The sequence below is a fragment of the Episyrphus balteatus genome, chromosome 1 (assembly GCF_945859705.1).
Source record: "Episyrphus balteatus chromosome 1, idEpiBalt1.1, whole genome shotgun sequence".
NCBI classification, from domain to species: Eukaryota; Metazoa; Arthropoda; class Insecta; order Diptera; family Syrphidae; genus Episyrphus; species Episyrphus balteatus.
Genome location: NC_079134.1, coordinates 145,745,736 through 145,761,361, shown reverse-complemented (window position 1 = coordinate 145,761,361; position 15,626 = coordinate 145,745,736). Strand labels below are relative to the sequence as shown.

Genomic DNA, 15,626 nt, shown 5'->3' with positions numbered 1-15,626 from the left:
ATTTTTATTAATTTTTTTTTCTTTGCGACTATGACTAGTTTGAGGTCTTAAACCATTTTTTAAGTGATGCTGGTGACACTGAAGGCTTCAAAACTCATAAGTTGATGATTCAAAGTCGACTTTGGTACTATTCCCGTCAATACTAAAATGATTGCAATTTTCTTAATTAAAACATTCATAACTACTTTATTTTCCTCGACTTTGTACCTGCCTTAATACTGCCCATTTGTTTGGTTTGTTTTGATAAGATACGAAGAGAAAGAAAAAATAAAATAATAAAAAAAAAGATAAAGAAAGAAAAAATTATATCCCATCAACACGTAGCCAAGAATTTAATTATTCTAACCCACTCTCCACGACGACGACGACGATTCTAATCACTGCAACTTGACTGCAACGTATCACATTCTCAGAATAATGATTATACACATATCACATGGTTGATAGTTTGTTGGTTAGAGTTGTTTTTATGTTACTTTTGTGTCTTTTATAGTTGCAGCAAAAAACTGCTGCTGCTGCTGTTTGGTTGTAATAAGCATTTTACTGATGCACAACGTGAGATAACACGTCAGCTGACCTCTGTAGTAGTGTAGTGTAGTTATAATAATAATTCTTCTCATAACACTTCTCTAACTTGACGAAGTTACAAGGAAACACAAACAACAACAACAATAATAAAAAAAGAACTTTCTACTACATCAACAGTTGGTTGACTCTGTCATCTTTATCATCTAATCACAGGCTGGTCATCTAACACTAACCAACTGCCAGTAAATAGTAGTTGTTGTTATTTCTTCTAACAGTAGAAAGGTAGCACGTTTCAATTATGAATCCATAAAAAGTATGTAATTATTCGCTACTTCAGAGACTTAACTGTGTTTGCAATGCAATGTGTGGTGCGGTAGATATATGAATGGTTCGGGTTGGGATGGAATGGTGGTGAATTTAAGATGTGAAATAAGTAAGTTCTAAACTTATAGCAAATACGTGTTGTGTTTATAAAGAAAATAATGCAAGGTGTTGAACAAAGCTAATTTAGAGTTTTTGACTTTTGTGATATGGGCTGGGTTTTTGTATATTGGTTATAATGAATGAGAATAATTATATTCAAGATAATAAGAAATTTATTGATATATTATTGTTAACTGACGTGCAGAGCTGCATCAAGAAAGAAGTTCAACAATATGGTAAGATTATTGTGAGATTATTTGCTGCTGTTCCCATATTAATCAAATAGTTCTTGAACTTTTCAACAACAACAAGTTAGATTGGAAAAGATTTATAGGCAGCAAAGAAAGAATTTGAAAAAAGTTGAAGTTAGTTTCGTTTTTAGCTAAGTTATTAGAAATCCGCTAGTTAGGGGGAAAGTAAAACTTGTAGGTTTCATGTGGTAGTGGAAAGCTTAGAAAGCTAAGATCCTTAAATACTTTTAGAAAAGATATTGAAAGTTATATCCAACTAATGCAAAATTTCAAAGTTAGCTAGATATGGCTGAATTTTCAGAATTCTGTCTTCAATACAGTGTATTTTACACGAAAAAGAAGTAGGATATACGAATCTGAGATAATATATTTCAATTAAAAAACTATTACCGCTAACTAAACAACAAGAATAAGGATAACAGAACCACCCCGTTTTGAAAATGGAAAGCAGAATACGAATACGAATACGAATACGAATACGAATACGAATACGAATACGATTACGATAACGAATACGAATACGAATACGAATACGAATACGAATACGAATACGAATACGAATACGAATACGAATACGAATACGAATACGAATACGAATACGAATACGAATACGAATACGAATACGAATACGAATACGAATACGAATACGAATACGAATACGAATACGAATATGAATACGAATACGAATTCGAATTTCTATGCGAGCTGAAATTCAGGGGTCGAACTACGGCATACGCTCGTTAACTTATTGACGCTTTATGTCTCTATCATTTTCTTCTGATTAAATAGATAGAGAGCAATAGTCAAAACGTTAAAGAACGTATGCCGTAGTTCGAACCCAGCTCTAGGCATTAGTGACATAAGTAGTCAATATATTTCAGTAAAACCTTTTGATTTATTGAATAATTTCTAGCATTGTATCAATATTCTCATTTTTAGTTTGATTTTTCATTGGTTTGAATGATCGATCAATGAAATGAAGTTTTAAATTGTTAGAAAAAGTAATAATTTATTATAAGTGGAAAAAATTACTCATTTAGTTTGCTTTTACTTTTATTTGGCAAAAATATTTAATAAACGAAAGAGCTAAGCAGCAAACTTGATTATTGAAAATCAAATGGTATATTTTTATTAATGAAGTTGCGCATTTTTTGAAACCTGTAACGTAGATCATCCCATGAAATTATGATTTAGTTCCTATTTTTTTTTTTGTTTATCAATAGAGGGCGCTCGTAGTACCACGTAGCGCAAATACCTTACTTTTCAAAAATAATAAAGACGCAAGACTTAGATGGAACACTTTAATCAAACATTTACTAATAGATAATGCTTTGGCTAGACAAACTTCACCTTAATTCTAAAAATAATTCAATTTACAATAAACTATCGAGAAATATAACTTGAAGACACCACGGAAGAAAAATATTAATTTAAATCAAAAAACTAATATTCTTGCTAAAAATTGCAACAAACAATTGCCCCAAACAAACCCCATCAACATGCAACAGAGCCAAACGCAACAGGGAGTTTATAAAAAGAAAAAAAATAATATAAAGATAGAAAACAATTTCATTAAGTCATTTTACTTACAAGTTTAATGCTAACACGCAAAACTAATTTATTGTAATTATGTTGTATGATAGCTAAATTGCACACACAAAGATACACAAACACATCGATAGAAATAAATTGCAAAAAAATAAAAAAAAATAAAAAAATAATAGACAAACACTCAACTAGCCTGGCTAAGAAATAATCAGCAATGACGACGACAGCGACAGCAACGACGACGACAAAACTGCCTTCAGGGTGAATGGCTCCCGCATGGTTTCAATCCCGCTGATATATGCAACAAAAAAAAAAAAAAAAAACTATATCTATGCAGTTTTGTATCTCGATAACCACCGTGTGCGTGATGCATGTGTATTTGTGTAATGCATACGAAATGAAGGTCTAATGCAATTTTAAAATTCATTACCAATGTCGTTGGTGTATTATACATAGGTACCTCGTAGAACCAAATCCAACCAACAACTCGCCCCCACTCCGATCTAAGAATCTCTTGCAAGTGCAATGCACTTCTGCTGGGCGAAGATACTCGTACTTGTACACACCGCAAGACCCCGAGAGTGGATTACGTGCACTACACCCGTTCTAATGTCCAATTGTGGCAACAAACTTTGTTGGTAGGGGTAAACGGGGCAAAAGAAGGTATTCCTATAACCAATGCAGAAGACGACAGTGAATTAAGTATCTTGTACTGCGGCATATAGAGAGTGTATATCTTTTAGGATGTAGGTAGGAAGGTATTGGTGGTGTACCTTTGGCAAAAGTTCATCGCTCACATAATAAGCCACCAAGTGGCCCCACACTGATATGGGCAGAAAGCAGCTCTTATAGTTGCGGTGGAGTTGCATTGATATCATCGCAACAAACTCGTATAATACTCCTATAGCGCAGCTCAAAACCGGCATTAAAGGTGTTTTCTGCATCGCGAGTCGAAGTAAGAGATACAAAATTGGAATTCAATTTGCTGTGGCGGAAAAGACAATACACACGGTTTCTTGCTCCACTTCCAAGTTCCATACGCTTCTGTAAAAAAAAACAGAGACAGAAACAGATATACAAACCGACCGACCGACATCAGAGAGAAGAAGATCCATCGGGGTGCAATCGATAGTTACAGGTAGCAACATTGTTGTGGCATTATTGTACTAATTTCAATAATTTCCCATAATCACACTTAATGCCAGGCAGGATAAGTTGACTGTGCACTGTCTTGTGATACCTTTTTGTAGCCAGAGACATATCAAAATGAAAAGAGAGAGAAAAAGATCGGTTGATACATCAGCAGAGTTGCATCTTAAGTGATTGTCAGGGCCATATTTGAAGAAGACTTCCCATTCCATTCGCGACTAACTTCTTGTTTTGTTGTTTCTCTGTTTTGTGATGTGAGTTCTTCTCCCTGTGGTGCTGCACATTTTGAATTTGTAATTTGAGAAACAAAGTTATGGACATTGGAACGTTTATTTGTTGTAAATGTTGATGTGAACATCACCCTTGGGAAGATTCTTTTGCGAGAGTAATTTTTAAACCATCAATATAAATGTGTTTTGTAATTTTTTTTTGTTTTTTTATAAAATAAAAACAACTCCTTGGGAATCTCATAAAATATTATGAAATGTTTGTTTAGTATCCGGTATGTTTATTAATTGTATTGACTTTTAAAGGGATTTATTGATTTTGTGTTTACTGATTTAAGAAATTTTATCTTTTTTTTAAGAAAATAGTTAAAATTGGTTTTAGTTGCATATAAGAATAATTTTTTAATTTGTTTACTTGAAACCTTAGTGAATTTGAAATAGTCCATTAGCGAAATACACTAATTCTATCTGTTATACTCAGCAACCTTAAGGTCCTTATGAGTTGGAGTGCTAAGTTCATAATTTTGTCAACTTATTTATTTAGTCGTTTTTTCTTCTTTTCAATACAAAATGGACAGTAAATGGTGGATACAGCTCCACAACACCGCGATAAAACTGTCACAACACCACTATATGGTTGACACAACACCACCGCAACACCGTCATACATGCCCACAACACCACAACAACACCACCGCCACAATACCGCCACAATACCGCCACAACACCACCACAACACCATTGCAACACCGCCACAACAAGGCCACAACACCACTTAAGCACTGCCACAATAACTCCACAACACCGCCACAACACCACCACAACACTACCACAACACCACCACAACACCACCACAACACCACCACAACACCACCACAACGCTGTCACAACACCCCACAACAACGCTACAACGCTGCTTCAACAACGCCAATACACCACTGCACCACCACCACAATACTGCATAAACACCCCCACAACACACGCACAACACCGACAATATAAATTCCTTCACCAACCCTACAGCAAAACATGTTGTTGCTTCAACCGTACATCGGTGTTGCGGCAAAATCCATTTTTTATTAGGGTAGTTTTTGATCTCAATTATAAAACAAAATATTTTCTATATGAGTTGACTGAGCTTATTTTAATTTCATTAATAAAGTTGTTCTGTGATTCATTTCTGAAAAAAAAAATAAATTTAGGTATAATAAAAAACAAAAATTCCGTATCAATTTCAAATTCAAACTAATTTCTCTCGCCACACAAAACTTGTAATAAGACATTTTTAGATCACAACACGTTATGCCAAATATGCACATTTGCGCAGTTAAAACAAAAAATGTGTACCAATTTTATAAAAGGCAGTTCATAAATTTTGATTTGATTATGCAAATTATTCCACGATTCGACGATGCCAATTATAATTTGAATATAGTTTTCTTTATAGAGAAATTAGAAATAATTTTTTCCATCGATGTTTTATTGAATGGAGCTGTGTGGAATTCATAAGTGCCTATAATTGAACTGATTTAAAAAATATATAGTCAATTTAGAAATGCAATGCAGGTGGTTGAAAGTGTATTAACTTTTTTATAGAAAATTTATTAAGTATACTTTTCATTAATTATTATTATTTAAAGGTGAAATCATTCAATTACAACAAAATAATTTAAACAATTTTAAACGTTGGTGTTTTGTATAAATTAAAATATAAATTTATATAATTATTTAATTAGGTACGATCTTAGATTATTAAATTTTACTTAACTCTATATTATTTTTTTTTTTTTTTATTTTCAGGTACAACTATTCTAGAAGTTTTATTGGAAATTTACCTAAGAGTTGGTAAGATTTTAATATTTACAAAGGAAGTATGATCTTTTTGTTCAAACTTTGGTAATTAAAAATTCTTTAAATTGTATATTAAATTTATATATTATTATTATTATTATTAAATTTAAGTTTTTTGTGAACAAAAAAAAATTATTTAATAATTGAATAAAATGAAAAAAAATATATGGAAGTGATGGACAATCTTCCATCGTTTAAGCGATTGATTTTCTCACAAATTATCTTCAAACACAAAAAAAAAATATTTTGAACACAACGGGAATACCCACAATATTTAAATAAACATTTATAAGAAGCTAGAATTTCATTTCTACCTGTTGAATTTTAATTAAATAAATTCAATGAAGATTTTTTAAAAAATAATTTTTAAACTCAGAATTTTTAAAACAAAAAATAAAAAAAATTTTTTAAAACCTTTTTTGTATTTAAATGTGAATTTATCTTTTAAAATTGTGTCGCCATAAATATTGTGAGTTGAATTTAGAAAAAAAAAATTAAAAAATTATTTCAATTTTTTTATAAAAACTGAATATTTGTATCGAAATAATTGATTTTTTCTAAGACTTTATAAAAACAGACACATAGGATGTTAAATCTTTTTTCAAAAACTTCTACTAAAAACAGTTTTTTTTTTGAAAATAAAACACTTTTTAATTTATTTTATAAACTTTAATTTTGTATTGAGATTTTCTTTTCTGAATTTAAATTAAATAAACATGGCCAACAAATTTTGAAAAATAAACCAGTATTTTATTACGAAAAATTTTTTAAAAAGACATGTTAAAATTTTGTCAATAATTTTTTTTTTTCAAAATTCAGAGTTTCAGGACCAGTTTTTCAAAAAACACTTCATTCAATTTACTTTATATTAATTTTACAAATAGGAATAAGCTTCTAGATTTTTAAAAATGTCTTTTCAAATATTGTAGGTGTTGCCGCTGTGTTCAAATATTTTTGTTTTTTTTTGTGTTTGAAGTCAATTTGTGAGAAGATTGCATCGCTTAAACTCTGTATAAATACCTAGACAATCTTAAAGCATCATTTAATTTATCTTCAATTAAATTAAAAAATAGAGGTTAAATTACATATTTTAAATTACCGACGCACATAGGAGTATTTGCAGTAAAAAGCTGGTCATAAGTCGATTTTCTGAAAATCAAAATTGACACCAGAAAGTTTGGCAAAGTGGGTGCAAAATAAACATGTGTCAATATGCTGCACTCATTTTTTTGTTTTTCGATCGTGTCTTGTTAAAAAATGAGTTCAAAGTTAACTGTTACATCTACCTCATTTTTTTTTTTGAATTCGAATTATTTTGGTAAGTGTTATTCTATATGCGATATCGAAGTGTTGTGATAGAAATCTAAAAAAATTTAAATGGAGAATTCTTCTTCAGTTATTTATTAACGATATTAATAAAGTTTTGAAAATGTTAGATGGTTTTTTCTATTTTAATTCGGGCTTAGAACTAGTATCTAAAAACTTGATATTTTTGTTAAGTTATTATTTGAACTTTAATGATTTTGTTTTAGTATACCCCGTTATTCTGCGATGAATTGAAACTTATGAGTTAGTTTATATATTCTTTAACACAATGCAACAAAAATTGGGTGCTCTTAGGTGCTCTCTAGAGAATCGAGGGTCAATTAGTTTTTCACCTTCTGATAGAAAATACTCCTTACCTTATGCAACGTTTTTTATTTTTTTTAATTAAATTTACTGATGTTATTAGTGTATTTTATTTTGGGTGATCTTAATTAAGGTTGAGGAAGAGAGAAAAGAAACTGAGAATTGCGTATTAGGGATGAGGAAATTAATCAATTTTTTTAGTTTTTCGTAAAAAAATATAAATAACAAAAACTAGGTTTATATTGTATTTTCTTGTAGGAATACTCATTTTAAACAGAAATAATAACAAAAAAAAAAGAAAAATAATTATGGCCAGGTTTTTGATGACAATACTCCTATGTGCGAGGTTTGAAAAAAAGATCATTAAAATTGGAGCTGTTCCGCCGGGTTCCCTAATATTCTAATATTTTTTAAAACGCTTTCATTCCATTAGCTTCTTTTCAAAAATCATTTGTAATAATAGAATAAAATGGAAACTCTCAAAACCCCAAAATGGTAGGTTAAGAATTGCTCAAAACTCAAACCACTTAATATTTAATTGAGGGTTGTGGTCCTTTTAACTGGGTTAAAAATTTAAGGACTCTTTTTCAGTCGAAAGCTCATCTTACTCAAGTTCTTTTCATTCAAAATGAGTTCATACCACAGATTGCAATATTGAATCCTCTTCAAAGCTTCACGAAGATGATTTAATAATAAAATCATAATCATTAGACTCTCTTTTTTCAATGAAGAAGAAAAAGGTTATGAAAACTAGATCATTTGCAAAAAAAAAAAAGTGAAAAGTCCCTCAATTGTAATAAAATCTCTGTACAAAAACGACACCTTTTTCGACACTCTCGACTATAACTAACCGATCACTCGCTCTATGTCCAATTTCCTTCAGCATTCGTGTCATGGTCTAGAACGTAAAAATGCACTCTCAAAAGAATTTAATTGCCACTTATAACGACCTGCTTTGTGCAAGAAAAATGAATAAGAAAATAAAAAATCCACTTTCAATTTTATATACTTCTGTGGACCAACTTGCGGGCGCAAATTCGCAAGCCCATCATTGAGCACGTCGTCGTCTATACTTAAAAGACCATAACCAATTCTGAAAGCCTTTAAAACATCATAAGATTCAATTTTTCTTTAATTTTTTGTTGTTTCTGTTTTTTTTTTTTATTGGCATGGAATTCACGAGAAATAACAACCAAGTATTACGACGAGTATCACATCTTCTCCCCCACATTTTAGTCATAAAGCATTTACCAACAAAAAAAAAATACAAAAAAAAAGAAACAAAAACGAAAACGAATCTTTTTTATTGCACGAATGGTCTTGGGCTCATAAACTCAATTCCCGGTCTTAATAAACCATCGAATCTGCTGCTACATCGAGGACCATCCAACAAAAATCCCAACAAACTATAACCAAACCAGCAAAAAATATATACTTTCTCTGTACTAACTAGACAGAAGTTATAATGGAATTTACTTTTCATGGAGACCGCATTCTGCTGTACATGATGGGCAATGGCCATCCGCCCCAAATGCATGACTTGAGCACGAACTAACCAAAGCCAGGCAGGCACAAAACTAAAAAAAAAAACTTATACAAACTACCCAAAACAATTGACCCCGATCTATGGAAAAATCAAAAACCCAATCGAGACTAAGTAGTCTTTCATGCAATTTAGTTCAGCAAAAGCACACTCCTCTACGGCAGCATGCGGAGGCACTCTCTTGCTTAGTACTTCTTCTGCCTCTTAACAACATCAAAACAGGAACAAGTTAAGCGAAAAAAAAAATAACAAAAAAAAAAATACAAAATAAAAGAAATATAAAGGCAACATTGAGTTCAGTGAGGCTCTTCAAATGAAAGCAAGCGATGACATCGATTGGCAAACGTAGGGAGTAACCCCACATCCACATCTACCGCACATCCGCTACCATCGGTCGTGTGCCGCCATTCCGCTGGAAAACCAACATAAGGGGGTATCAGTTCCAACCCATTAAAAACAAGGCTCCTCTCTATCCTTAAAGACTCTGCAAGAGAATGCAAATGCAATTGAATGTTGTTCAAGCAAGCTTGTCCCTTTCGCTGTCGAGATCGAAGTCGAAATTGGAGGTGGGTTGGTTTTGGGTTGTTCAAGTGCACACAAGCCTTCGGTATTAATTCAATCGATAGACAACACACAATACCCTCCTAAGATATATATTTCCTTTTGGCTTTTTTTTTTTTTTTTTTTTCTTTGTCAATTGGAACAATTCCTTGAGATACACGTCGGTCGTTGGTCGCAGGCAACATGTGAGCATTTAAACATATCAGACCTTTTAGACCAAGACCCAATGCTCCGTGACTTCTTTGCGGTGGGATTCGAACTATAGGATTGCAATTGTATAAGAACACATTTCATTGCTCGTTGGCGGTGTGGCAGACGATGGAGTGGAAAAAAAAAATCTGATTAAAAGTTCCTTTTCCTTTTCATTGGTCATAAACAAAACGTCCGTAGTTGACGTTGCATCGACGACCAACGACGAGCTCGTGAAAGAGAAGTTACCACAAAGGCTACTATTTAACCGGCCAAGCCGGCCGGCCGGTGTACAGAATAGTTAGAGGAATTCGATTTGTTTGTTTTGGCCATAGACTTGCACCCGGTTAAAAGGGAAATTTTCATATTTTTCCATTTGACACAATCAAATGCAGGTTTTGGGGCAGACGCTGGGATGGTCGTTGAAGAGCAGTGAGCACGTTTCCACGTAAATTGAATCAATTTAACTTAACTAGATTAAACGATGTTTGACGGTAGAATTGGAACATGTTCCACGACGACGACTCGGCTGCATGATAATGATATTTATGACCTTAACATTATTTCAGAAAGAAACATTATTTCGCAAAATGAAATCACTGATGGGAAGAATTGTTCTGCTTCATATGTTTAGCATTTTGAACATTCTAGCAAAAATATTAAATAAATTTAATTTAATACTCTAGACCGGATGATGGAGAAAAGTACATTTGCAGATTTAAGAAATATTAGCCTGCTCCTAAAAATTATTTTCTTCAATTTTCAATTTATTTCTATTTTTACAAAAGCTAGGAGATCCACTTTACCACATTCAATTTTTGTCCTAATTCAATGAACTTTAAGACCTCAAAAAATACATAAATACCGAATAAGAAAATCAGTGAGATAAACAGATTCATAGACTTAGTTAACCATTTGGCTATGTAGGTATATAATTTATTTCTATCAAAAGAAACATGAGAAAAGTTTTCCAAAAGTTTTCATATATTTTTTTAATGCACAATATAGTAAAAATATACAATGCAAATTAATAGAGCAAATCTTTAAAAAATGTCCACTGTGGTGTATACGTACTTTTTTCTAAATTTTATTTTTACATTTTATTTGAATGAAGCCGGCAGTACAAAAAAAAACTTTGAATCTGTTTTGATTACACACATTCAGAGGAATCTTTCTTAACATGCAAAACGGTGTTCTTTGGACGTGATAACGTCATATAAATCGATGAACCATGGCAGCCACCACAAAAAAGTGACGCCATTTTGTCCCGTTCCACTCCCGTTTCAATTCAAAATTAAAAATAAACTATTAGAGGTACAAAAATCTTCTATAGCTTATTTGATAGATAATAACCTAAAGTTTAATCCAAATGAATGATTTTTAAAAATTCCTTCATTTAATAGGGTAAACAGGGGTAAAACGGAAAGATGAAGTTTGGGCTAAAATGTAAACGCGAAATCGAAGAGAGTTGATTTTTTTTGCTATAGATAGATAAAACTAATTTAAAAATAACTGCATTTAAGAAAAAATTGTAAAAAATTCTGAAACTAAGCGTTGTACACGTGTTGGGGCTATGACAAAATTAGGATTTTGGGTAGGGGAAATTTTTTTTGAATATTCTAAAGGTACCAGGTGAAAGATGAGGAAAAAAATTAGGCGTCTGATACGGATTTTTTTCCACATATGAATTTTTGAAAAACAATTTGTTTTTTAGGGGTATTTTTGGGTAATTTTTGATATTTAGTTTTTTTTTTGGAGCGTTCAAAAATCTCAAACTTATAGGACATGTAGGTTTTGGCCTTATGCATACATGTTCAAAAATTCGTCGTTTAATGAGTTTTGACTGAATAACGGAAGAAACAAATTTTTAAAAAACACTTTTTTTTCACCGTTTTTAACCGATTTTCATCGTTTTTAATTTGTATCTTTTTTTTAATAGATACAGGAATAAAGTATATGGAGTAATAATAGACCATGACCATGACTAAATGTGTGCGAAGTTTCAATCATTTTCGTACAAATTATTTTGAGATAATGGTAAAATAAAATTTTAGAATTCAACAGGTTATAACTTTTGACCAAGAGCAGATAGAAATTTTATTAAACTTTTATGAGCATCCTGATACAATTAACTTTCATTTGGTATATCACACATAACAGTAGACTAACTACAAGCAACACTGAAAATCAAGAAACCTCAAAACACCAGTGGAGATCTGTTGCCCCCCGAACAGCCACCAGTGTGGGAAGTACCGTAATCTCAGTCTGGAATTCCGACATGGTTGACTTTAAAAAATTCGAACTTCTCTTGTAAGCATCTTTGAAATGAGATTGATACGTCATAAGCTTTCACATGGTATAAAATTTTTTATAGGTTGTCAAACAAATTGATTCCATAGCCTGAGAACATAAAAATAAATGTTTTTTTTTCTTTTTTTAATGAAATGTGATCGAGTTCAAAAAATTCTAGCTCTTTTTGTAGATGTCTCATAGACCAAATCGATATAAAAATATTTTGAGCTGAGACAATCAGCTTTCAGATGGTATACAATTTTGTATAGGTTGTTAGGGAAATTTTTTAATGAAAATGATTGTTTTCAATAATTTTTTTTTATACTTTTTGGGCATTGTACAAATTTAAAAATGGTTTTATTCTTAAGAAGAAATACTTGGCTTTTAAATTGCTTAATTTTTCTTGTAAGCTTTTAAAAGAAAAAAATTAATATAATGTGAAAATAAAAAAGGTATTTTTTTTAGCTTTTTCTTGTAAATTATGATTCTTTGAAAAAAGTAAACACTTCAATTGACTCATTTTAAACAAAAGCACACAAGCTGTTTTCTGACGACGTTATCACGTAAAATCATCGTCCGTAAACCGGCTTTACAGACAATCTCTTTTTCATAAAGTTACCATTTTCAATAAAAAAAAATATTGAATTGCCCTGTTAATTATATTAATACAATAGAAATCTTAGTACAAATATCAAAAAGAAAAGTACAATTTGTTTGTATGTTCCGAAGAATACAAAATAATATTAACATATATATTAACAAGCCTATTCCAGTTTTAATTAAAATCGTCATCAATATACCCGATTTTAATTGATTGACAGTTTTGTTAAAACTGACAAATTCGGATTTTTTTTTTACCTGCGATATAGGTAGGTATTATACATAGGTACGTTATTTTTCTAATGACAAAAGAGAGGACATAATTTTTAAAAGTTAATATACTGAAGAAGATCGTTCAAAACTGTGATCTTAGATGGTTCACAACTATTTGGCATAAAATGTTTAATTTCTTTAATGAGGAGGTGATTTCCAAAACCAGCTATCTGACCTGAAGGTAGTTTTGAGTAAAATGCCAAAAACCTGTACTTCGTAATACAGAAGATATAGAGCAAAATAATCTTCTACAAATTTATTCCTTACAAAATTTTAATAAAATTAAAGTTTTCAAACTAAATATATCTTAAGTCTTTATATTGAAAATTCCTTATTAAAAAGTCGGTATATCTGCTTTTGGAAGTATAATTGAATTATGTCTTCTTTTGGAAGTAAAACTATTAAACGCCAAATTGATATTTTTTACACTGAAGAGGCCTTATTGGAAAGAACATTTTGCATAGGCAATTTTGGAAAAAACATTTGGTGTTCAATAGGCTGTTTTGGAAATAAAGTCGTTTTTTGACATTGAATAACTATCTCTGTGTGCTGTTTAAAAAATTATTTTTGATTGAATCAGACGCGCGTTGAGAAGACCTAAAAAATGACATGCATATCTCATTTTCCGATTTTTTTCCGATAGCTGGTTTTGGAAATCAGCTCCTCATTGGGAAGAGCAATTTGGTATAAAATCGGAATCTCTTAAGAAAACAATATCATATTTATTTCAATACTACAATTTTCAAATACAATTAATTCCATAAATTCTTTGTTATACAAAATATTGAATAGCATACTTTGTTTGGAGATTAACTCAGTTCAAAAATGAACATTCTTGACTTTAAAAACAATTTGAAATCTATTTTTACATTGTTTATAAAAATAAATTATTAATATTTTTGTTTTATTTATGCTATAAAAACTTTAATTTTTTAAGCAACTACTTTTAAAATAAGAGCGATCCAATCGTTAGTTTAAATTTTTTAATGTTCTCTTAATTAACCTCATCAAAAATCTGTGTTTAATTTATTTTAAAGAAGATGTAGTTTCTAAAAAATTACATCCGCAAGGTCTTCAATAAAAAGAAATTACATTACTTTGTTAGTTTTAAAAAGTTTTCTATAGTATCAACGTTTTCCTTTGTAATTATAAAATGATTACTTCAAGACTTCAATTTTATAGATCTTGCGAGAGTAAAAAAAAAAAATACAGGCGGATGCCTTTTGATTTGATCGAAACAAAATACTTAAAGAAGTCAGATTTAGAAACTCTCGCAATAGGATGTTGAAACTACAATTGTATAAAATTCTCTCCAACTTCAACTATTCTTTCTGTAAAAAATAATAATTATCATCAGCACTTGAAAAAGAAAAAAAAACTTATTTCTATAAAAGGGTGCGGCAATTCACCCATTCAATAATTTTATTCAATAAAAAAAATAAATATTAACCAAGCGAAAAAAAAAACGATAATTTTACAAAGTGCTGACACATGTTTATAGTTGTTTAGTATTCGATTGGACATAATAAAACATTTTCAACTTCGAATTCAGCCATCACCAAAAAACCAAACTACAAAAAAGCCCATCAATCCGTAATCAACAATAAGTCTCATCAAATCTGCCAATCGATCCATCAAAATTGGTAGTTTTATTCATTGTTTATGTTTGATCATTTTTATACGATTGATGTTAAGTTTTGTTTCGCTTCCGCCATCGCCATCTCTTGAATGAGCATTTCCATCACTTTACATCGGATCACTGATCGCCATTGGCCTTGAACTTGGTCTTTTTGATTAAAAACCATAAAGAAAGTCAAGGTTCGCTGCTCTATTCGCGGTACATCACTCAATTGAAGAAGATGTCAGTCGAACGGACCTAATGTTAACTAAGAGCAGTCATACTCTTGTGGTTTTTAATTATGTTTTTTTTTTTTTGGAATTTAGACGATAGGTGTTTGGGGAAATGTCTACAGAGTTTGCCGGTTCATCTTACGGGTGACTAACCACACGTTGCTGCTTCGCTACTTGGAATTCATTTGAATTCTCATGCAAAACATCCCATCGTCTGCCACCGTCGTCGTTGAAAACGACGCCAAAGAAGACTCTGCTGTTCATTAAGTTGCCAACAATGTTCGTTCGTTGACGTTAGCTATGCCAGAGCTGCAAGAAACCCAAAGAAGGCATGCTAAAGAGGTTTGGCTTTTGCGCGATAAATGCGTTGGCCATGCTGTCATCATCGTCTCTGGTCTATTGTTGAACTTCCATGTGTGCGATCGTTATTTTAACAGCAGCAGAAGTAGTATGCAAAGTGGCATTTGTCCGGCAAGCCCTCCTCCAAAAGACCGCATGCACAAATTCGCAAATGGAATACTGATGATCCAACTGCGCCGCCGCCGCAACCACATACCGCCAACAATTGTTTAAGGTTTATGCGGTCATCTCTGAGTTGACAGTCGACAACAACAACAACAAACTCCTTTTAGAATGCAAATAAAGGGACAGAGTCCCTCTTTATCCCTATTTGTGAGCGCAAGATATAGCTCGTTGTTTGGATTTTTATTT

General features: G+C 31.5%; 3 protein-coding genes across 3 annotated transcripts in view; all 3 read left to right on the top strand.

Annotated features, from left to right (window-relative positions):
- The window catches only part of LOC129907356 (proteasome inhibitor PI31 subunit), a 313,952-nt gene that overhangs the window by 166,076 nt on the left and 132,250 nt on the right, over positions 1 to 15,626 (top strand). The gene's annotated exons all lie outside the window — the stretch shown is intronic.
- Positions 1 to 15,626, top strand: part of LOC129907335 (putative uncharacterized protein DDB_G0277255) — a 206,187-nt gene that overhangs the window by 152,252 nt on the left and 38,309 nt on the right. The window lies entirely within an intron of this gene.
- Positions 4,697 to 5,128, top strand: LOC129911213 (uncharacterized). The gene has a single exon (XM_055988936.1). The coding sequence runs from the start codon at positions 4,697 to 4,699 to the stop codon at positions 5,126 to 5,128; it is 432 nt and encodes a 143-aa protein (XP_055844911.1).

Excerpts from the sequence above, each read along its gene's own strand:
- LOC129911213 (XM_055988936.1), top strand. The coding sequence starts at position 4,697 with ATGGACAGTAAATGGTGGATACAGCTCCACAACACCGCGATAAAACTG.